The 23569-nt window shown below is 43.9% G+C and overlaps 1 protein-coding gene across 2 annotated transcripts in view; it reads right to left on the bottom strand.

Moving 5' to 3' along the window:
* The window catches only part of PIBF1 (progesterone immunomodulatory binding factor 1), a 230838-nt gene that overhangs the window by 132548 nt on the left and 74721 nt on the right, over positions 1-23569 (bottom strand). For both annotated transcript variants that reach the window (XM_089680363.1, XM_089680364.1), the window contains exons 8-10: positions 12058-12239; positions 11334-11459; positions 3872-3970 (exon numbers count right to left, since the gene is read on the bottom strand). In XM_089680363.1, the coding sequence (XP_089536489.1) occupies positions 3872-3970; positions 11334-11459; positions 12058-12239 (407 nt within the window). The remainder of the gene's footprint in view (positions 1-3871; positions 3971-11333; positions 11460-12057; positions 12240-23569) is intronic.

The following is a 23569-nucleotide window of genomic DNA, read 5'->3' as shown; positions in this document are numbered from 1 at the left end:
TGTACGCATGCTGTGGCCACAGCTGGAAGTATACCCCCAGATGAATGGGGCTGCACTGAAACTACCCCGCAACTGTGTGCAGTTGTGGTGTGGTGTTGCTGTATTTACAGGGTTAAAACAGGAGGTGAGGAGTCAATATACTGCCTCTTCACTGCCTGTCAAATGTCCCTGAAAAGCAATCTGAGCATGGATTGCTGTTCAGAAGAGTGGCAGTTCTTGCTGCTATTACGAACAAGCCCTAAAAAAATCAGTTCTGATAGTACAAGAATAGGGGGCAAGATTAAAAAATAACATACACACACAAATATACACAACCCTTTAAAATGTTGCAGTACAGTACCTTCCCTTACACACCAGGTACTGCACTTTAGAGGGAGGCAGAGAGCACAGCACACACTCCCCCCTCCTTTTCCTTTCACTTTGCTAAGTCTGACAGAGCTCCCTCAATGCCGAAGTACAGTTCAGCTGGGGATCGGGACCTCTGGCTCATCTGTCAGCTTTTCTCTAACAGGGTGCCGTGGCACCCCTGAGGACCTCAGGCGGCACCCCAGCTGAGAAAGGCTGCACTAGAGAAGCAATGACTTCACTTTTGGACAGCATTGTCAATCTGGAATGAGGGTAGTGTTAGATGTACTAACAGATTTAGGTGGAGTTGAATAAAAAATTTAAGCCAAACTCCAGCTAACACCTTTTAAGCAGCTACAGCAACAGTTTTGTTTCCTTCTGGGATAAAGATTTTAGATCTCATTTGCACTTGTGTTGCTCTCTGAAGAACCACCTGAAGGCAGCTCCTTTTTGATTAAAATTTTCTAGTTTTAATACTACATGTTTAAAATATTGAATAAAAATTTAAAATGATGAACGACAGATTGCAAAAGACAGCAGGACCAACCCCAAAAAATTATTCAAATATATTAATAGTAAAAAAGGTTAATTCCAAATATGTAGGCCATTTACAAAATAATCTAGAGTGGGTGACTGGGGACAAAGAGAAGGAACATTTATTAAATACCTCCTTCAGCTCAGTGTATACAAAAGGAGCATGGGGGAGCTCTTGTCCATAATAAGCATGGTATTGACACAGCTCCAGATGATCCACATTGGCTCACAATTGACACGATCCAAAAATATTTAGACGTATAAAAAGGTGAATAAAGCACCTGGACCGGATGGCATACACCCACGGGTCTTTAAAGAATTGAGCTCTGTCATTTCAAAGCCATTGTTTCTAATTTTTAGGGACTCTTTAATGACTGGCATAGTACCACTGGATTGGCATAAGGCCAATGTGGTGCCAATATTTAAAAAGGGGTCAAAATCTTTACCAAGTAATTATAGAGCTGTTTAACTTCTATAGTTAAAAAATATTTTAAGCAACAGACAGCATGGATTCATGAAAGACAGAAGTTGTCAAACAAATCTGATTTCTTTTTATGAGGGGGTGAGCAAAACCTCAGACAGAGGGGTGGGGGTGGACGTGGTATACTTGGATTTTGCAAAAGTGTTTGATACAGTTCCCCACACATGGCTAATGTGTAAGGTAAAGTCTACGGGCTTGGAAAAATCTGTATGTAAATGGATAGAAAACTGGCTAAACGTTCGTATTAGTTTGAGTAGTGGTTAATGATTCATACTCTGAATGGTCTAGGGTTGACAGTGGTGTACCCCAAGGTTCAGTGTTGGGACCCTTACTTTTTAATATATTTATCAACGATAAATGCAGATGACACCAAGCTGTGCAGTGAAATAATGTCCTTACAGGATGTCTTCAACTTACAAGCCGACCTCAATGCACTGTGTAATGTGGCAAATGAGGTTTAATCTTGATAAATGTAAGGTTATGGACTTAGGGGCTAAGACTATGCATACATCATACATACTTGGGGGGGGGAGGGGGGTACAACTGGGGGAATCAGTGGTGGAGAAGGATCTGGGAGTTCTGGTAGATCACAAGCTTAATAATGGCATGCAATGCCAAGCTGCATTTTCTAAAGTGAGAAAAACCCTCTCTTATATTAAAAGAGGTATAGACTCCAGAGAGAGATATATCATATTATCCCTGTACAAATCATTAGTAAGACCTCATCTGGAATATGCAGTTCAGTTTTGGGCATCAATTCACAAAAAAGAACGTTGGGGAACTGAAGAAAGTACAGAGAAGGACAACCAAATTGATAAGAGGCATGGAGCAGCTCAGCTATGAGGAAAGATTAGAGGAACTGAATTTATTCTCTCTTGAGAAGAGAAGATTAAGGTGGAATATGATCAACATGTATAAATACATCAGTGGTTCATATAGTGAACTCAGTGTAGAGCTATTCACCCTGAGGTCATCACAGAGGACAACGTGGCACTGTTTACGTCTGGAGGAAAAGAAATGTAATCTCCAAACATGGAAAGGTTTCTTCACAGTGAGAGCTGTGAAAATGTGGAATAGACTCCCTCAGAGTTGGCTCTGGCCAGCTCAGTGGATTGCTTTAAATGGATTCTTTCTTAGATACACAGAATATTACTGGATACTAACATTTATAAAGTTGATTCAGGGAATATCCGATTGCCTCTCGGGTGATCAAGAAGGAATTTGTTTTCCCTGAAGGAGCAAATTGGATCATGCTTTGCTGTGTTTTTTGCCTTTCTCTGGATCAACTGTGGGTATAGGATTATAACTTTATTTTTTTATTTTGATGGTTGAAATGGATGAACTTTTGCCTTTTTTCAGCCAGACTAACTATGTAACTATGCTAGTAAACTGTGTAGTAAACTTGTTTTTTTTTCTGTCCTGGATTATTGCTAGGGTGTTTTAACCCCTTAGATGCTGGGCAAATGCATGCATTGCACATGGCTGTGGGGCGGTTGCAGCGCGGCCCCTATTTACTTCCCTAGGTCACGTCACTTGGTCAGTAGTATCCGCCGAATGCAACAGGGGGTATAATTCCTGCCGTGAAGCAAAAAGCAAAGCATCACGGCATGTGCTCATCCCCAGCTAAAAGGGGGAGTGGTTGAGAGGCAATAAGAACGCGGCTCAACCGTATACATTTTAGCACCCTCCCCAACTGCTAGTGTAAACGAGCCCTTTGTAACGACCCGTGTCAGCGTTAAAATGGTTTGTTCCAGCCCTCTAACACTTTTGCGAGGAAGTTTGGTCTGTTAAAGGAAGCTGAAAAATAACAGATGTACTGGCCATATCACCATGTGAAAATAAAGGAAAAAAGCATATAAATAAAAATAATGCAGCCACAACAGCTAACGACTGGCAAGCTGCAACATCACACATATTTTTTAGTTTAATACTGCTTTAAAGATAGCTTGAGTTCATCTGTAACTGTAATGTACAATCAACGTGCAATCACAACTTCTCAACTGTCAGAGGAAGTATATTTGTGGCGCTCACAGCAATGTGCTATGTAACATGTGCCAAGTGGATCTTTACAGTGGTTGTTTGCCATACTGATAAAGAGTACATCCCTTCTAAACTGGTCAAGCATGTTAGAAAAGAACTGTGCAATTAGTTTCAGGTTTACTAACAACTATGAGGTGTGACTTCCTACCTAAAAACATCTTTTTAATAAATCCAAATGGGTAGGTCTCACACTACATAGCTATGGGAACATTTTTGCTGCACTAACATCAAAAATAGACAATATCTGACTGTGTGTGGTCCTTTTTAGCCAGTCTTTAGAACACAACCAACGCAGAACATTGCAACAACAAATAGGTGACCCCTTCCACTTAACTACAGTGCCACCTGCTGGAGCACTCTTGTGTGGCAGTGACTGGACAGTAATCCACATATTACTGTCAGGAGTCCCACCTCCTTACTACACACAATACCAGCATAGTTGGCAATTACCCATGACAAACTGTTACTTACTGTTCTAATATCTGATCATATTTTGCCAGAGTTTCTCTTTCAGCAGCAACTGCTCTCTCTTTCTCTGCTATAGCATTGTCTTTTGCTTCCCTTAAATTCCTAGAAAAGAAGAAAATAAAACCATAGAAGCAGTTTAACAGAAATAGTTACACTTTAAAAAAAGCCAATTGTCAGCAATGTTCACTGTAACACATAAAAAATAAAATTATCAGTATATAGAATACAGTATATTAATACTCAGATAGTACAAGGGTGCTTACAATGGCTGTTTATTCAGATAGCCTAAATATTCCTAATTAAAAAAACAAAACAAAATTATACTTAAGCACTGATGGCAGTGTTTTTGACTACCACCATCTGTTACTACCACTTTTTGATTGCTTCATCTGCCTGCAAATGTCGAGAAAACTATACAAAAAAAAAAAAAAAGACATATCTGAAAAAATTAGGGAAACCATAGTGGCAAGTAGTGCTCAACACAGTTAGTGTAAGAGCTAACTGGTGATAAAATTTGTGAGTACAACCATGCGGCCTTACAAAGATCCACTCAAGCAAGTTATTAATTTTAATGGGAGCTGAGTGGTCAAAGTGTTGTTGGGGCACTTGCCATTTTTATAGTTTCTACCGCTGCTGGGCAGCCAGAGGCTAGTGATGGTGGAATGGAGTTGTATCATCCCAGCAGTAGGCTCCAGTCTTTGGCATTGTGCACATGACAAGAATGTATACTGCTATCAGAAAGAGAAAAAAATTGTAATTTTGACGTACATGTAACTTCCTGATCTTGGAGTAGAGTACAGGACACAGGACTCGAGTCCTAGACCACCATGCTGTTACCTTCACTGAGAAAAACTTTGCCAAGTCCACCCCTTGTGGTGTCCATACAAAGCCGTTCATAAGTGAGGCTCCAGTTGTGTTTTTTTTTTTTTTAAACAATAAGGAGTTGAGAGAGAAAAGAGAAGAAGGGACCCTTTGTCCAAGATATCAAAAGTTGCAGGTGTGTCAAAATTCCCCTTATTAGGAAACAGGAATTGATTCTTAGACCATTGGACATCCCCAAGCAATAAATCAAGGGGTGGATAACAGCCAAACAGCAGCAAAAGGCAAACAATTTGGGTCAATGGACCCAAATAGGTAACAGCAGAAGCACCCCGCAGCCAGAGCAAGCAACAGCAGAGGCTCAAACAGTCACCAGGCAAAGTGTTTGAGAGGAAATTGAACAGAAAATTATGCAGTGGCCCCGCACACTTGAAATGGACATATGGTAGGTGCTGTAAAGGCCCAAGAACCCAACCTCTCTGTAAGGAAGTAAAGAGAAGATGTCACGCCTGACTCCATCCTCTGAAGGGAACAAAAATATTTGCCACGCCGTCCAGCAGGATGTGGGAGGGAAATTTAAAATGCTAATAAAAGGCAATAAAAAGCACCAGGGAAGCAAGGAGAACCTGCTTCCAAGACATGTGGCCACACATAGCAGAAAGGGAGGGTTTGCCAAAGAAGAACTATTGCTGCAGGAGTAAGAGAGAGAGGGAGAATCTGTTTTCATGAGGAACTCATACAAGGGGCAGCCCCTAAATCAGAAAAGGAGGGGTCTGCTTGCCAAGAAGTCCTGCACAAACCCAAGAGTGACAAAGACGGTCACAGTAGACCACATAGAAGAGTCACCTTCAACAGAAGTGCACTGGGAATGCAAGAGTCAAGGAAATAGGAAGAGAATGTAGATGGTCAAAACAAGACCCATAGGATACTACATGCTATGCTGTAACTAGTACAAGGAAAAAGCATGTGCAGGATGAGGAATGAGAACAAACCCCAGAATGAGCATTCAGTGCTAGAATAGCTAGACCCACAGTGGGGAAAAAAATTCTTTCTTAAATTCTACATTCATAGGAAGAAATGCTGCAAAGAGGGGGAAATATGCTTTCCTGAGTTTGGCCAATCATTATATTAGGCCCAATATGCATGATCCAGGGTAGGAAAAGTTTTTTTGTGCATTTTCAAACCTGTTGTAGCTGTGTCACACTAGATGTATCTATCCAGAGATAAGTATGTACTGCCTCAATCAATGAGTCTACAGTAGGCTGCATATGGTGAGAGGCCAAATATGTAACTTCCTAAAATTGTAGCATTAAAAAATCTTGAGTCGCCTCTGCTAAAATGTCCACATCCCCTTATTTTCTGCCAGGTGTGCTAGGCAATTCTAGTTCTGACTCACGAACATAATCAAGGGAGTAGACACAAAAGAGCATTTGCGGCTAATGGCCCCTGCTGATTCCAGAAGTGGCGATAACCGCTGGTTTACATCAAAGTGTAAACATGGTTTACCCAGGCTTTGCATGTCATGATGGGCAAACTACCCAAAGGGGTCTTCAGAATCTGGGTGCTAAAGAAATGGACCACAGCCCTCTATTAGCCAGGCAGGCCCCATGGTGCGCATTTGTGAGGGAGCCAAGGGGCTGGAGCGGTGTCAGTGGTAGACCAACTATCAAATTGAGAGAAACTTGGTGTTTCTTCATGGCCTGTGGAGGTCTCACTGATCCATGTGCTCTCACTCCAATGGCCTGTAGGTCTCCATTGCTAAGGGAGGGTCTTCCCCTGTGAGCTACTCATAAAATCGATGTCAAGGGGGTTCGATGTGTCCAGTAGAGGGCAACTGAAATAACCCAGGAGCAAAGCAAATTCCAATGGCTGTGTCCCTGAGCAGCCAGGCAACAGGGAAGATGGCAAATGACCAGCTTGTGTTGTCAGTAAAAAATGTCGACCGGAAGTTAGGAGTCTTATAAGCACTGTCACAAACCAAAGAAGTTGTGACATGAAAAACGACCGCCAAATTTAAACAAGTAAAAACTATAATACAGTTATCTATGAGGCCGAATGGTGAGTCAATAAAAAAGTATGAAAAAACACTAAGAGTATAGATCTCCCCCAACAGCTGTGCCTGGTAAACCACTTGTGTGCATGGTACTGCAGTATGTCTTTGTCTTGTAGGAGAAGGATGATGTGTATGCTACAGAGCCATTAAGACATGTAAAGCCAGGAACTGGTATTTGCAGGGGTACAGGCAAACTCTGTCTGGTTTGCTGGTCCCGTCAGTACCCAGGCTTTGCATGTCATGATGGGCATACCAGTCAAAGGGGTCTTCAGATTCTGGGTGCTAAAGAAATGGACCACAGCCCTGGACCTGTACAGTACCCTGTAGCTGACTAAACTAGCTGCACCCTGTGAGGTGAGCACTGAATGCAGAAACCAGTGCTGGAAGCAAACATTACAAGAGATGCCACGAGGTCTGGGTGTGGCTCCCAAGGTGTACTTGAGGGTAATCAATTTGAAAACTGCTACTGAGCCATGAAGGCGATAAGCAGCCAGATCTTGATTGACGTGCCAGTCAAAGGAGCTAAATGAAATCTGGGAGAACATAGTCGGAAAGTCTTCTCCAAGAAGAGAGGGCATCCATCACCTAAGGACACTAGAAAAAAAACTGGAGCCTCACAGGGTAGGCCAGGGTTTATGGATACCCTAGGAGGCAGATTCAGTGAAGCTTTTGCCAGTGTCCAATCATCAGAGGGTAGTGGCCTATAAACCATGGTCTATGAATTGATTCCTGTGCCCTGTAGTGCATGTTTTTTTTTTTTTTTACAGAAGAACGTCTACTAGCAAGTTTTTTTTTGCTGTGTTCGGCCTTGCTTTCAAAATCACTTTGAATGAAGAAGTGAAGATTAGACAATTTTTGTTTTCTCTAGGGTGCAATACTAGGAATTTCCAAACTACTGGCATTCATTATCACACAGAGATTTTCTTACGTGTCTGCATACTCCTGAGGAAGCATGTAACAGTTGTTTTTTTCTCTGCACAGTAAGGCCTCGTTTGCACCATACATGCATGAAAACTGAAGGAAACTGACGCGCAGATTTCACTTGCAGAGACATCAGTTTACATACGTTTTCATGCAAGCCTCAATGAGTTTAATACACATTGCAGATTCCTGCACAGAAAAAGTCTGCACATGATACTAGTGTGGAGTGAACAGGGCACATAGAGAACAATCAATTTTGTTGTGCCCTTGCAAAACACATGCAGAAAACCTGACGTCTCTGCACCACGCTTGAACAAGCCCTAAAGCTCACCCAATAAGTTACAACTAACTGTACAATCTCCTTCAGATCTACCAGCAACCATGTAGTGGAAGAGCCTGTCTGCTTGGATACAAATTTATTGGGCTGTATAGGTATACTCTTATAATACATTATATTACATTATATATTATATATACATATATATTACATCATTATAGCTGCTAGAGAAAAAATCACTGTGTTCTCCTGGTGGGGACGGCTCCCCTCACCTCCGTACTGGTAGAACACAATAGCTGAGCGGCAAGGATTTCCCCATCAACCTGCGGTTGAAGGAACGAAGATCGTATCATGTATGACCTGCCTTAGAATACCAGATGTCTCCCTGCCCATTGTTTTTGTTTCAAATGTGCCCATCAATGATTAATATATACTTGCTGTCCTTTGGCTTTTAGGACTTTATGGATCATGGGCTTATAGGTACAATTTAAATTGCAGACTTATAGCAAGGATATTTTGGCATATTACCATTTTAATTTTTTACTATCCAGTCTAAATACAGCTTGAGTAGTTTAAACAAAAACACCTACTCAGATACTTCTTTTGAGTCTACAATAAGTTAAAAAAATTAAGCAGCTCAAGGAAAAGAAAAAAATTGCAGTTTCTGTCTCAGAACTATTATGAGCTTATTAAGTTGCTCGACTGTTACATGTGAATGGGTGGAATTACATAAATCCTGTAATTAAGAAGAGCTGTCTGCTTCCTCTGACATGTTACATATTGCTGAATCCCACACAATCCACATTGTGCAGCTCGGTTCACTGTTAAATCTATATATAAAAAAAAGTTTGCTACACTGATGTAATACCATTTTCGGACATATTCTTCAAAAGGTACATTGCAAATGTCAAAACTTTTCCCAACAAGTTAAAATGATGACCTCACCAGGACACACCCAAAGGAGATTCATAAGTGATGACAGCCCTCTAAAATATTAGAAAGAAGTCTTTTCATATTGTTCTCAGGTAACTATATATTTTACATGCACAGACTCTTCAAAGGCTACATGCAAGTAAATATAGATGTAAAACCAATAAAACCTAAATCTTGTATACCTTTGTAAACTAAACTATTCCGAAAAAAAAAAAGTTACATCCACTCTACAGGTTTTCTGTAAAATGTCAGCAAAATGTTACCAAAATTATTTTAAGTAGAACGCAAGGCTTATTTTAAAAGAGAAGCATGGGTTTCAGAAAAACTCACATTAGGTGCATACATCTGTCCTTCACTGACTCTGCAATTAGAACTGTCTCAAAAGTCCACTGATCACTCAGTTCTTCCTTCCGTTCTGAGCAGAGTGGTGACTGTCAGTCTCCAGCTCTCTGCTCTAGCCCTCCAACGCTCAATGGAGCGCTGGGCCGTGAAGGAGCCAAGAGCAGCTGGCTCAGGCTCTCACCAGCATGCTGAGAGGATGAGCCAGCTACCGGTCAAGCTTCAGGCGGATGACAACCATATGGTCTGGATCTTTCTAGAGCTTGGACCAGCTGAGTGACTGCAAATCCCATCACTTTTTCCAGACAATGTGGTTGTTGGGGCATTTCTGCAAGCCACAACAGTGCTTGGAGGAGCTGCAGCATATTCCTGTTGCTTGCCAGGCAGGATGGGGGCAGGGCCAGATGGGACAGGGCTAGGTGTGACAGAGGCGAGAAGAGCAGAACTAATTGGAACTATGCTCTAATGCATACACAGACAATGACAACAATTAAAGAAAGTCTGGGAGCAGCCACATTCGTTGCACAGGCACACTACTTTTGGTAAAGTTCAGGTGATTGTGGAGTGTCTAGGTTAGACTGTTGTTTCTAATTTAGATAACCAGCAATTAACCACTTGCCCTCCTGAGGATTTACCCCCCTTCCTGACCAGGCCTCTTTTTGTTACTCGGCGCTGCACTAATTCAACTGATAATTGTGCGCTCATGCAATGCTGCATCCAAACAAAATTTACGTCCTTTTTTTCACACAAATAGAGCATTCTTTTGGTGGTATTTGATCACCTGTGCGCTTTTTAGTTTTCATGCTATAAACAAAAAAAGACCAAAAGTTTTGAAGAAAAAATATATTTTTTACTTTCAGCTATAAAAAATATATAGTAAACTCAAAGTTAGTTATAAATTTAGGCCAAAATGTTTTCTGCTACATGTTTTTGGTAAAAAAAAATCCCAATAAGTGTATATTGATTGCTTTGTGTGAAAGTTATAGCATCTACAAACTATGGTATAGATACTGCAATTTACGCCTTTTTTGCTATACAGCGCTGCGCTAGTGTAACGGACAATTGTGCGGTCATGCAACACTGCACCCAAATTAAATTTACATCCTTTTTTTCCCACAAATTGAGCTTTCTTTCGGTGGTATTTGATCGCCTGTGCGGTTTTTATTTTTTTGCGCTATAAAAAAAAAGGCTGACAATTTAAAGAAAAAAAAAAAAACAATATTTTGGACTTTTTGCTTTAAAACATGTCCAGTAAAAAAATGTAAAAATCAAATTTAGTCATAAATTTCTGCCAAAATGTATTCTGCGACATGTCTTTGCTAAAAAAAAAAATCTCAATATGTGTAAATTAATTGGTTTACGTGAAAGTTATAGCGTCTACAAATGGTGGGAAAGATACTGGGATTTTTTTTTTTATTATAGTAATGGCGTCGATCAGCGACTTATGGCGGGACTGCGGTGGACATTTTGACACTGGGGGGGGGGGGGGGGGAACTGACTTGGGGTCCCTGACATCCCCAGTGACACCAATACAGTGATCAGTGCAAAAAAAAAAAAACACACTGACACTGTACTAATGGCACTGGGGAGGAAGGGGTTAACTTTTTTATTCAATGAAAAGGTTAACTGTGTGAGGGGAGTGTTTTACTAGTGGGCGGGGGGTGCGTACGTCACAGAAACACGCTGATCCCGAGAGATAAAGTCTTCTCTCAGGATCAGCGTGCTCTGAATTGACAGATAGCAGGGCTGCAATGTAAACAGTGAGTACCGCTAATTGCCGGGAGCCAGCGGGAAATGGACACCCGCTACCTTCATCGGCGGGACGGGTAGGGGGGGCACGCGCCCCCTACCTGTTTTGCACAACGACATTAAAAGACGGCGCTGTGCGCACAGGTGCCACTCTGCCGCAGTAAAAACACTGTGGCAGGTCGGCAAGCAGTTAAGAAAATGCAGTTTGCAAAATTTTAGTTCCTAAACATATTAAGCAAAGGGAGAATTTGATTTATAATTGGAGTTCCACATTAAGGCAAACAATATCTGGACTTCACAACATAATCTGTGCCCCATTCTAAGGTACAGTCCAATGTGAGCTGTTTTCTTATAAATAGCTGTGTTAATTATACCTGTTTTCCCGCTCGTACATCTCTTTTGATGCCCCCCGGAGTTGATCAATTTCTTGATTTGTCTTCACTCTAATTTGCTCTAGCTCATTGCGCAGTTTATTCTCATATTCGGTCTTATAATGATCTCTGTATCAACAAACGGATAAAAAACAATGAATAAGTCTTACACCTTCAGACAAAACTCGATATTCCTCTTCTGCACTCTCAACTAGGGTCCAGAAAAAGCATATTCCAACAAAAACTAATCATTTAGCTTAAGAGAGTTTTCAGCGTTATCCACTGACTTCTGGCATATTTTTGGTACAGTGAGGTCACTAAATTCTCAAATGATGCAGATAGTATTAAGAGCTCTTGTTCCCCATTTTAAATATTTAATTTATTGTACATTTTAAAGAACACAGGACAAGAACAAAGACTGAATGGCAGGGTTGGGCAAGTCTGGCACTGACTGGGAGATATTGGTAGGGGCACTTGGGAGAAGTATGATCTAGAAGAGGATTTAAATGATCCAGTTTTTAACCATAACATTTTGGTGGACTGGCCCAACAATATAATCAATGCATTATTGCTTAAAAATATTGAAAATGTTTTGGTTACATATGACAAAGCAAAACCTACAGCATTACAAAATATCCCACTAACAGACATTTTGCTTTACAATCAACACCTAGAAGAAATTTGCTGATAGCTAATCAGTTAGCAAATAAGACAACAGGCCACTCACCTTGAAGCAACATATTTTTCATACATTTCTTCTCTGGCTTTTTTGGCATCTTCCAGCTGACCCTGAAGTCTTTCCAAGCGGTCCTCTTCATGAGCACAGCGGACATTCATCTCCATATTCTGGCGGTTTAGGAAGTCTTTATCCTTTTGCAAGAGTGAAACAGATTGTCGCAAAGTGCTTACCTGCATAGAAAACAAACAAAAAAAAAAATTGTAAATTTTAGTTTGCTCACTAAATACACAGGACATAAAAGGCAAAAAATTGCCATAGAACACCAGTGTAAATACAAACAGAACATTGTCCAACTGTCTCACATGCTTTTGGCTAAATCTTGAAGGGTATGTAAACCTCAACAATGCTCTGGTTCATTTTGGTCTACTACATATACAGGGAAAAGCATTTTGTTATATATTCTTGAAAGGTGAGTGTTACCCTTGGACAGGAAGTCTATTTTGCAGGATCACCAGGTAAAAATAAATGATGTACGTATGTATATACATATAATTTATTATATACACACACACACACATATATACATACATACACACACACTGCTTGCCTTCATTCAGGAGATGCAAAACATTCTCTGAATGGTAAATGTTGAGAGATCAGCGAGCGCTCAAGATTCTGATGAGGTCAGCAGCATATGCACTAAAAAGGAACCCAAAAACCTTATATAAAACATACATAAAAAGTTGGTGCAGTGCTGAAGAAATGAAGATATAAAAATATATAAAAGTGCACCAATAAAAATATGAAATTATTAAACACAAGTGATATCATGGAAGTGACTCGCTACAATGAGCGCAAATAAATAAGTGCGACTGTGAAAGTCAACAAAGAAAGTGTTCATATAATGGCGAAGGTCTGACAAACACCGGTCAGAAAATTGTGCCGCATACAGATCCTGTTGCACAGGTGGTATCAAAGAATTTCATGTGACTTTAATCCGTGCAGGGAATTTGATAAAAATGTGCACTCACCAGATGCGCATAGTAAAAGCACAATATGTTGACTCATATAATGACCATAAGATCTGCAGGAAGCCCCCTTTAGGTGGACCAGACAAGCAGCATAGGAAGAGACTCCCTCCTCTGGATCTGAGACTGCTCTGCAACTGTTCTCTGGATGGAGTCCTGGAAATCGTTTAGCTGAATTCAGAGCCAAAAAAGAAGGCGCTCATAGTGTAGTAATTTGAATTATTATTTTTTTTTTTTTTTGCAGTGGTGGGTACATGCCAACCAAATGCTCTTATGGGGAAGGGTCAAGCTGACCAATTTAACTGACCCCCCCCCCCCTTCCCCCAAGTACGTGGCAGTGGTATATATCTGCCATCTATTTCCCCCCAAACGTTCCCGTGCATAAACAGGGACATTTGGGCAAGCCAAGGGTCCATGTTTCACGTTCATATTTGCCAATCTATATTTCAATATTTTTATTAAATTTTCCAGAGACAAACATGGAAATGAGATATGGTTCAATCATACAGTATTGCAATAAATGTTAAACAGTTGAGCATTTTTGTTGTTATTCCACTCACTGGGTAGAGGTGGTGTTGGTCTTGTTTAGCAATATCAGAGGTATTTATATGTTTATGATGAACCTTGGTGAGGAGCTTGGGATGTTAGGGGGGCATTGGTGGGGGAGATGGGGGAGTTGAGAATTAGGGGAGGAAAGATATAACTGGGTGAATGAGGATATATATAAAAAGTCTCGGTTTAGGAGGTAATTTTACTGTTTAAATGTTATCATGGTTGTACAGAACATTTTGGGTGATTCAGCCATCGGGTCCATTGCTGATTAAATTTATGATGAGAAGTGTTGATTGCAAATATTTTCTCCATTTCACATTGGGTGTTGAGGTCTGTAATTAGTGAGGTAATTGAGGGGGTATTATTTGTGTTCCATAATTTGGTAATGTTTATTTTGGCGGCGAAAAGTGTGTGGGTAATAATTGTTCGGGAGTGAGGAAGGAATTTCTTGATCCCAATATGTAGGAGTGCTAATGAGGGATTCGGGGTTATCAAAATTTTGGTTATGTCAGATCTTAATTGGAAGGTAGTATTCCAGAAGGATCTAAGTGACTTACATGACCAAAGAATATGTAGTGTTAAGCCTGTCTCACCGCATTGTCTCCAGCATGTAGGAGACTGTTCCGGGTAGTAGAGGGAAAGTTTGACCGGGGTCAGGTACCATTGGTGGAGTATTTTTAGGTATGACTCCCAGTGGGAGCTGCATCGGGTAGATTTATAGGTAATGTTGAAGGCATTTTCCCAGCATTGTAAAGTTATTTGTTCTGATAGGATTTTTTCCCAGTTGGTTAGGGAAGTTGTTTGTAGTGTAAATTGTAAGTTTGTGAGGTATGTATAGAAAGTGGAGGTGCCTTTACCTGGGTATTGAGGTTTGGTGAAGAAGAGGTAGGCTGTAATTGGTATCTTAGTGGTGTGGGGTAAGACTGTTGTTTGTAGACAGTGAGCAATTCTTAGGTATGTGAAGTTTTCAGTAGTAGGGAGATTATATTTGGTTTGGAGAATTTGGAAGGGGCATATAGATTGGTTGGTTTAGAGGTCTGTTATATTAGTTATACCGTGTTTTGTCCAATGAGATAGGTCTAGCGAGGGAATAAGAAGGTGTAGTATATTAGTTAGAGTAAGAATATGTTTGATGTCTTTAAATTTAGTGGATAGGAGGTCACGCCAAGCTTGTAGAGAGGCTTGAATGCAGGGATGTTTTAGTTGGAGTTCTATTCGGTTTGTTGGTGGAGTTAGGATTATATTTTGGGGTTTAAGTGGGTGAAAAGGAAGGGTTTCCATTGTGGACCAAATTTTTTCTTTCGATGGGTTGCACCAAAAGTATATTTGGTCTAAAAGAGTAGTGGTAAAGCAAGACTTGAGGTGTGGGAGTCCTGCTCCTCCTTTAGCTGTAGGGCGTATTAAGAGATTGGTGGTACATCTGGGCTTTTTCGAGTTCCATAGGAACTTTGTGAGGATTGTTTGTAGCCTAGAAAAGAATGAGTTAGGGATTGGTATGGGGAGTGTGCAGAATATGCATAAGATTTTGGGTAGAATGTACATTTTCAGGGTTGCCACTCGGCCTAGTTTGGAGAGTTCTGAGGTGCGGAGTGTGGTTAGTTCTCATGGAATAGTTTCAAGTAATATTTTATGGTTTGTGGTGTATAAATGATCTGTCATTGGTGTGAGTCTGATTCCTAAGTAAGGAATGTTGTTCGTCTCCCATGAGAATTGGAATTGTTTAGCTAGTAGAGTTTGGAGTTGGGGTGGGATGTGAAGGTTTAGTATGGAAGATTTGGGTTTGTTAAGCTTGTAATATGAGACTGTTGAGTAGGTATAGGAGGTGTGAGCGAATTGTTTTAAAGGGACGTTTTTGGATTGGTCACCATTAATAGAATATCGTCCGCAAATAGGCTAATTTTGTGTTCCACGTTGAGGTGTGTGATTCCTGTAAATGACCAGTCCTCTCTGAGTTTGGATGTTAGGGGTTCAATAAGAAGTGTAAATATTATCGGGGAGAGTGGACAGCCTTGTCTGGTGCCGTTGAATATGTCAAAAGGGGTCATATAGAGTGCCATCTGTCAACACTCTGGCGGATGGGTGCGAATATAGCGATAATATGGCATTCAGCATCCAACCTATGATACCGAATTTTTGAAGAGCGAGTTGCATGAATTGCCAATGTATCCGGTTGAATGCTTTCTCTGCCTCTAGAGATAAGAATAAGGAGGGGCTTTTGGTGTTTTCTAAGTTGTGTAGGAGGGAAATAATTCTTCTGGTAGCATTGGGTGCTTGGCGACCTGGAATGAAACCTACTTGGTCTGGGTGGATTAGGGTGGGGAGGTATGGGAAAAATCTTCGGGATATGATTTTCGCATACAGTTTTATGTCTGTATTAAGTAACGAGATTGGCCTATAGTTTTGGACAAGTTGAGGGTCTTTACCAGGTTTTGGTATAGTCGTTATGATGGATTGCAACATGTCTTTGGGAAATGAGCCTGTGGTGGCAGCATGGTTGAAGAGTTTGGTCAGGTATGGTGATAGGTCTGTGGAAAGGTGTTTATAGTATTCGTTAGTGTATCCATCATTTCCTGGAGATTTGTCGAGTGGGAGTGTTTTAATGGTCGTTTCTATTTCCTTGGGGGAAATTGCGGTAGAGATGGTGTCAAGTTGGTCTGAGGATAGTTGAGGGAGGTTTGTCGTGTGGAGAAATTGTTGTATGGAAGCGATTGTTAATGGATGGTGTCTGCGGACTTCTCTCGAGAGCAAGGACCTTTTGAAAGGGGAGTTGAGACCTTGAACATTTAGTGACGTTGAAGTAATCATTTTGTTGATTGTAGATGGTTTGGATCTCGTAGTGGTGGTGTTTCAGGTATTGTGGAGATGAGTGATTTTCCACGTGACGGAGGTGGTGGACCGCCAAGTATGTAAAGTATGTAGCTTGTTGAGCTTGGGTTGGTCATAGTTGTAGTATGAGCATTTAATTGTGTAGAGGGGGTTGTTGAGAGGGGTGGTTCTAGCGACTGTTGACTGGTAGACTGGGGTATGAACAGGGGTAAAAACAGGGGTAAAAAAGACTTGCAAAACACACAAGTAACATGTGTAGCAATGTCTGCTACTGCACAGTGTGGAGGCACAAGCAAGCATGACTCGTTCAAGAGCTCATGCTTGAGACGAACTTGGAAGTTCAACATATTAGATCAGGGGCCGATTGCCAGCTTGTGCGTTAGAAAGTGAGGCCCAGGGTATTGGGCATGGAGAGAATATCTTTGAGCGAAAGGTTATAACCATTCTGCTTCCATCTGTTGCAGCCGGTTGGGTGCTGGTTGGTGGGAGTCTGCTGGGATGATGTTCCACGTTTTCAGTAGTTCGATGCCTGCTTCTAGGGATTTGATTGTGTAAAGTCTGCCTTGGTGTTTGATGTTTAGTTTCGTGGGAAAGCCCCATTGGTATCCGATTCTATGATTCCGTAATGCTTTAGTTATGGTAACAAGCTTTTTAAGGTTGGAGAGTGTGGCTTTGGACAGGTCTGCAAACAATTTGATGTTTGCTTAGGCTGAAGGAATTGAGGCCAAATTTCTAGCTCCAATCATTCTTTCTTTCACGTGGTAAAAATGTATGCGCGCCAGTATATCCCTGGGGACCGTCGCTGGTAGAAATGACGGTTTAGGGATTCGATATGCTCGATCTATGGCCAATTCTACCTCTGTGAGGGTAGGGATGAGATTTTTCATATATTGTTGTAGATACGGGACTATGGCATCTGTAGTGACGGATTCCCGGGATACCACGGAATTTGACGTTGTTTCACCTGGAGCGATCTTCTAAGTCTGCCAATTTGAGATTGATTTGTTCGATGTCTGCCTCATGGTCTGTGTGCGTCTATGAGGTCATTATGTGCGGTACATATTTCCCCTAGTTTGTTCACGATATGGCGGATACATTTTTCTTGGTTTTGAACCGTATTTCAGATTTGAGATAATGATGCCGTCAGGTCATTATGTAGTGTTTGTCACAGAGAAAGGAGCATGTTTTTCATGGAAATCTCAGTGATAGGTTGGTCAGAAGCAGGATAGGATTCAATTAAAGATGGAGCATTAGCTGTTTGAATAGTAGCTGAGAGAGAAGGTTGTCTGTCAGGGGGTGATCCTGTGTCGAGTCCGGGCCTGGATTTTGCAGGGCTGCTGGATGTAGGAGATAAAAGGGGGGGGGGGGGAGAGACTCACCCGGATCCCCTGGATATAGTGATCCCTTCAGCCTGGGGTCTGGGTTGTATGCTGCCTGGTGATCTGTGTTCTCCCCTTGCTGTGCTGAGAGGCCGTTCTGTGTGCAGCCGGCGCCATCTTGGCTGCAGGGACTGATTGCAAGGAAGAAGCTGGTCATCTTTCCTGGATGACCCGGCGTTTTGCGGCAACGGGTCATAGCCCGTTCGGATGGTCAGGGGTTAATGTTTCTGGTAATGTAAGTATAATTCCCTGGGGTCAGTGTGCCACTATCGTGCTGGCGGGTGGACGGAGCTCACCTCACTGAGCATCCATCTCCAGAGCCGGACGCGCCTGCGCCCCCATATTTGCCAATCTAACTACTTGAGAGTCATGCATTATCTGAAAGTCTGAAAAAATTTACAGACAACAATGTGCAGGTCGAAAATTAGTAACTTATAACTGGCTTTCACTAGGCATAATAAAGTAACAAAAATGTATGAGATTACATTTTATTTAAAGCTATGCATCTAAAAAGGTAATGGAATAAGATGATTAGAGATGAGCGAATTATTCAAAAATTCGGTTCGGCTGATTCGCCGAATTTGCCGAATAAATTCGCTTTGAGCCGAATATATTAGCTGCGAATTTAACTTATAAAAAGGGTGTTTCTAGGCTTCAGAGAGCCTTTATATTAGTGCAGAACACTGTACCTTTAATTTAAATGCCCTTGGAGTCTGCTGGGGAAGAGAAATAATACTGTCAGTCAGTATGACATGCAGATGAGTGCCGTCGATCTTAGAATCACCGCACACTTCACTCATTTGGGCAGTCACGGGGCCAAAACCAGAGTGTGGAGCCACAGTGTGGCGGTGGAGGCAGCAGCAATGGGAGGCCATACAGCACCCTATGACAAAATGGAACCCACCAGCAGTGTGAGGAGACCTGAAAGTGGCACATGGCAGAGTGTGGCGATGGAGACAGCAGCAATGGGAGGCCGTACAGGGACCCATGACACACTCTGGACCTGGCAGCAGCATGAGGAGGCGGTACAGGGGCCCATGACAGATTACGGGCCTGGCAGCAGCATGAGGAGTCGGTACGGGGGCCCATGGCAGATTACGGGCCTGGCAGCAGCATGAGGAGGCGGTACAGGGGCCCATGGCAGAGTGGCGGAGCGTAAGCAGCTAAAATTGAAGGCCATACAGAGGCCTATGTTAAAAAGTCCCCCCAGCAGCAGCGTGGGGAGACGACTATCAAGAGTCCAATGGCAGAGTGACGGAGCAGAAGCAGCTTCAATTGAAGGCCATACACAGGCCTAGGTTTAAAAGTCCCTCACAGTTAATTCCAATAACGAACTCTACTCCTCCGTGCAATCTACTTACGAGACCCTGGGCAGGTCTGGGTCCAATTTGTGGTAGAGACTGGTTTTGTTCAGCCATGCTTGAGCGAGTAATAACAGGTCTGTGCTGCCCTTTGGTGTCTGGCTTAATGCGCACAACACTGAACGTCCCAGCGTTTGTCAACGATTTGCCGTTAAGTGATGCAAACCCGCTGAACCACGTTCATGAGGAGCCGGTACAGGGGGCCATGAATCAGTATGGACCTGGCAGCAGCGTGAGCAGACGACAGAGACACATGGCGCAGGGTGGCGGTGGATGCAGCAGTATTCGGAAGCCAAACACAGGCCTAGGTTAAAAAGCGGAAGCTGTCAGCAGTGTGAGCAGACGACAGAGGCACATGGCGCAGGGTGGCGGTGGAGGCAGCAGCAATGGAAGGCCATACAGCACCCTATCACAAAATGGAACCCACCAACAGTGTAAGGAGACCTGAAAGTGGCACATGGCAGAGTCTGGCGATGAAGTCAGCAGCAATGGGAGGCCGTACAGGGACCCATGACACACTCTGGACCTGGCAGCAGCAAGAGGAGGCGGTACAGGGGCCCATGGCAGAGTGGCGAAGCGTAAGCAGCTTAAATTGAAGGCCATACAGAGGCCTATGTTAAAAAGTCCCCCCAGCAGCAGTGTGGGGAGACGACTATCAAGAGTCCAATGGCTGAGTGGCGATCCGGGAAGTCAGCGTTGTGATTGCAGATGCAATGCAGAGATTCTATGAGGTGATGCCGTGGGTGCGAAGAAGATCATATACCGTCGTACTTCCATCCATAAGACGGAACAACCTGCGAACCGGGAGCTTTATTGCCCTGACCCGCTGAGCAGCTTCTGGGATACCCAAGAGTTTGGCTTCTGTGGGGAATATGGTTGAAAACTGAAACTTAAAGGCATGTTGACGGAAGGGCACCAGTGTCAGTGCTCCGGAGGGAATATAGCTTCAAAGCTGACACTTAAAGGTATATCGACGGTCAGAGACCACAGGAAGTGGAGCTTGCGTCTTAAATCGACTGAATGTGGCAGACGTGGAACGTCTACGGGCCATATATGAAACGGGTTGTTCCTCTTTCTGGAATAAGTGTTGGAAATGGCCACTCTTTTTGGTGTGGCGTTTTGTCTATTTAATTCCGATAACGGACTCCTCCGTGCAATCTAGTTACGAGACCCTGGGCAGGTCTGGGTCCAATTTGTGGTAGAGACTGGTTTTGTTCAGCCATGCTTGAGCGAGTAATAACAGGTCTGTGCTGCCCTTTGGTGTCTGGCTTAATGCGCACAACACTGAACGTCCCAGCATTTGTCAACGATTTGCCGTTAAGTGATGCAAACCCGCTGAACCACGTTCATGAGGAGCCGGTACAGGGGGCCATGAATCAGTATGGACCTGGCAGCAGTGTGAGGAGACCCGAAAGTGGCACATGGCGCAGGGTGGCGGTGGAGGCAGCAGTATTCGGAAGCCATACACAGGCCTAGGTTTAAAACTGGAACCCAGCAGCGTGAGCAGACGACAAAGACGCACATGGCAGAGGATGGATCTGGCAGCAGTATGAGAAGGCGGTACAGGGGCCCGTGGCACAGTGTGGTGATGGGGGCTACAGCAACTGGATGCCAGAAAGTGGCCGATAGGGCTATATACTGCATGGAATTATAAAGTTGTAAAGACAGCGGCCTATAAGGCTATACACACTATAACAATCATGACTTGATTGACCATTGGCCTATAAGGCTATACACAGCATGAATATCATGACTTATTCTGAGAGTGGTTTGGAAGGCTATATACAAAAAGTAATTCATGAGCTGTCCGGACAGCGGACAATAAGTACATATATACAAATCAATTCATCAGCTGTCCAGCCAGCGGCCTCAAAGGCGACACATATAGAAAGCAATTCATGAGCTGTTCAGACAGCGGCCTCTAAGGCGACAGATATACAAAGCAATTCCCGAGGTGTTCAGGGAGCGGCCTGAACGGCTAGGTTATTACTAAATATATTTTTGTGGCCAAACATCGGCCTATAAATAGATGTCTACACAGTGACAAAAAATTATGTCGCCAGACAGCGGCCCCTAAGGCGACAGATATACAAAGCAATTCCCGCGAGCGCACAGGGCCCACAGTGTCTGAGGATGGACGTTGGCGCAGAAAGGCAGAGACCAACTGACTACATAGGTGGTTTTTATAGTACTTTATTTTGGCCTCCCTCTCCGCAGGTGTGAAAAAGGCCACCATTTTTGAACGGTAGCGAGGGTCCAACAAGGTGGACAGCCAAAAGTCATCCCTCTGTCTGATGGTTATTATTCGGCTGTCGCTACGCAAGCAACCAAGCATGCTATGGGCCATTTGTGCCAACGAATGCGAGGGACTCCCTGCCTCCATCTCCACAGCATACTGCCACGGTGCGTCTGGGTCCTCTGTCTCCTCCTCCTCCTCTACCAGATGCTCCTGCTCCTCCACTCCTGTCCGCTGAGTGGAAAAACCACCCATTTCACTCAATAATTCCTGAGCACCAATGTCCTCCTCTACCTCCTCCTCTTCTTCCTGTCCTGCCCCCACAGGGGTCATGTGGCGTTGAGATCTGTGCGCCACGTCTACCGCACCCTGACCAGCCATTGTTAACAGCATTTGTTCCAGGACGTGCAACAGAGGAATGACGTCGTTCATCCCATAGTCCTGCCGACTCACGAATAGCGTGGCCTCCTCAAAGGGCCTGAGCAAGCGGCAGGTGTCACGCATGAGCTGCCAATGGCTGACATCTAAGTTACACAGGGGAGTACCTTTATCCGCTTGTAACATCAGGAAATCGGTGATGGCCTTTCGCTGTTCGTAAAGGCGGTCTAACATATGTAGGGTTGAATTCCACCTTGTTGCAACGTCGCAGATCAGGCGATGCTGTGGAATTCCGTTCTGCCGCTGCAGCTCAAGGAGGGTGTGCTTTGCGGTGTAGGAATGGCTGAAATGCATGCAAAGTTTACGTGACATTTTAAGGATGTCTTGCAGTGGGATGGTGGATTTTAGGAACCGCTTGACAACCAGATTGAACACGTGAGCCATGCATGGCGCATGGCACAACCTTCCTTGACGCAGAGCAGACACCATGTTCTTTCCGTTGTCGGTCAACATGGTTCCGATTTTCAGTTTGCGCAGAGACAGCCATCTGTCAATTTCTCTGTTCATTACACTCAGAAGTTCCTCCCCTGTGTGACTACGTTCGCCAAGGCATACCAGGTGCAGCACAGCGTGACACCGTTGCGCCCTGCACATGTGATATGCCGGTCGGGTAATGGGACTTGGCACGGGGGTGGCGGCTGAGGACACGGCGGAAGAAGAGGTGGTAGAGGCGGACATCTTTGCTGGACCAAGGACGTGCAAACGTGGAGGCAAAAGCGGCGTGACCTGTCCAAGTTGCTAGTGCGGCTGTGCCGGCACCACGTTCACCCAGTGGGCCGTAAATGACATGTACTGTCCCTGACCGTAGTTACAGCTCCACACGTCGGCGCTGCCGTGCACTTTGGCAGAGACCGACATGCTCAAAGACTGGCCCACCATCTCTTCTACATGTGAATGCAGGGCTGGCACTGCCTTTTTGGCGAAGAAATGCCGGCTTGGCACTCTCCACCGCGGCTCGGCACAAGCCATCATTTCTCGGAAAGGTGCTGAGTCCACCACTTGGAAAGGGAGGGACTGCAGCACCAGCAACTTGGACAGGAGGACGTTCAGCTTCTGCACCGTCGGGTGCGTGCTCGCAAACTGTTGTCTCTTGGAAACGGTTCCAAGAAAAACTGCTGACGGAATCCGTGAAGAGGAGTAGCAGGAGAAGGAGCATCTGAACGAGCGGAAGATGCCAACGAGCGACAACTCCCCTCAGCAGAGGTGTTGGAGCCTTGACTGGCTGATAGAGGGCGATTGACGTCGGGTGACGGAGCAAGTAACGGAGCGGGTGATGGAGCGGGGGCTGGGGCAGGCAGAACCGCCGTATCTTTATCACGGTTTTCCCAGGCCACCGAATGGCGACGCTGCATATGCTGATGCAACGCTGTAATCCCAACATTGGCCCCCTGGCCACGCTTGACTTTCTGGCCACATAGTCGACATACGGCTACGTTTACTTCCTCAGGCGGCTTGACGAAAAATTGCCACACCGCCGAGTAGGAAACTTTGCCCCCGCTACTCCTCACTGGCTGACTGCTACTTCCTCCGTGCACACCGGCACCACTACTGGCCATGGTGGTAGGCTGCAGTGGAGCTGGTGCTCTACTCCGTGGCCGTTTGGCTCCACTGACACTGCTGCGACCCTGCTGCCTCCTGGGCAACCCACCGACTGTTTTGCTCGCTGCCAAGCTGGCACCCTCTTCTCCTGATGATGCGGAAGCAATAGCCTGATGACGACGAGGCTGCCAAGTGCGATCA

Source organism: Staurois parvus, unplaced genomic scaffold, assembly GCF_062004578.1.
Source record: "Staurois parvus isolate SC_StPar_1 unplaced genomic scaffold, SC_StPar_1.0 ptg000243l, whole genome shotgun sequence".
NCBI classification, from domain to species: Eukaryota; Metazoa; Chordata; class Amphibia; order Anura; family Ranidae; genus Staurois; species Staurois parvus.
Note: the sequence above shows the minus strand (reverse complement) of the source record. Positions and strands in the feature narration are given on the sequence as shown.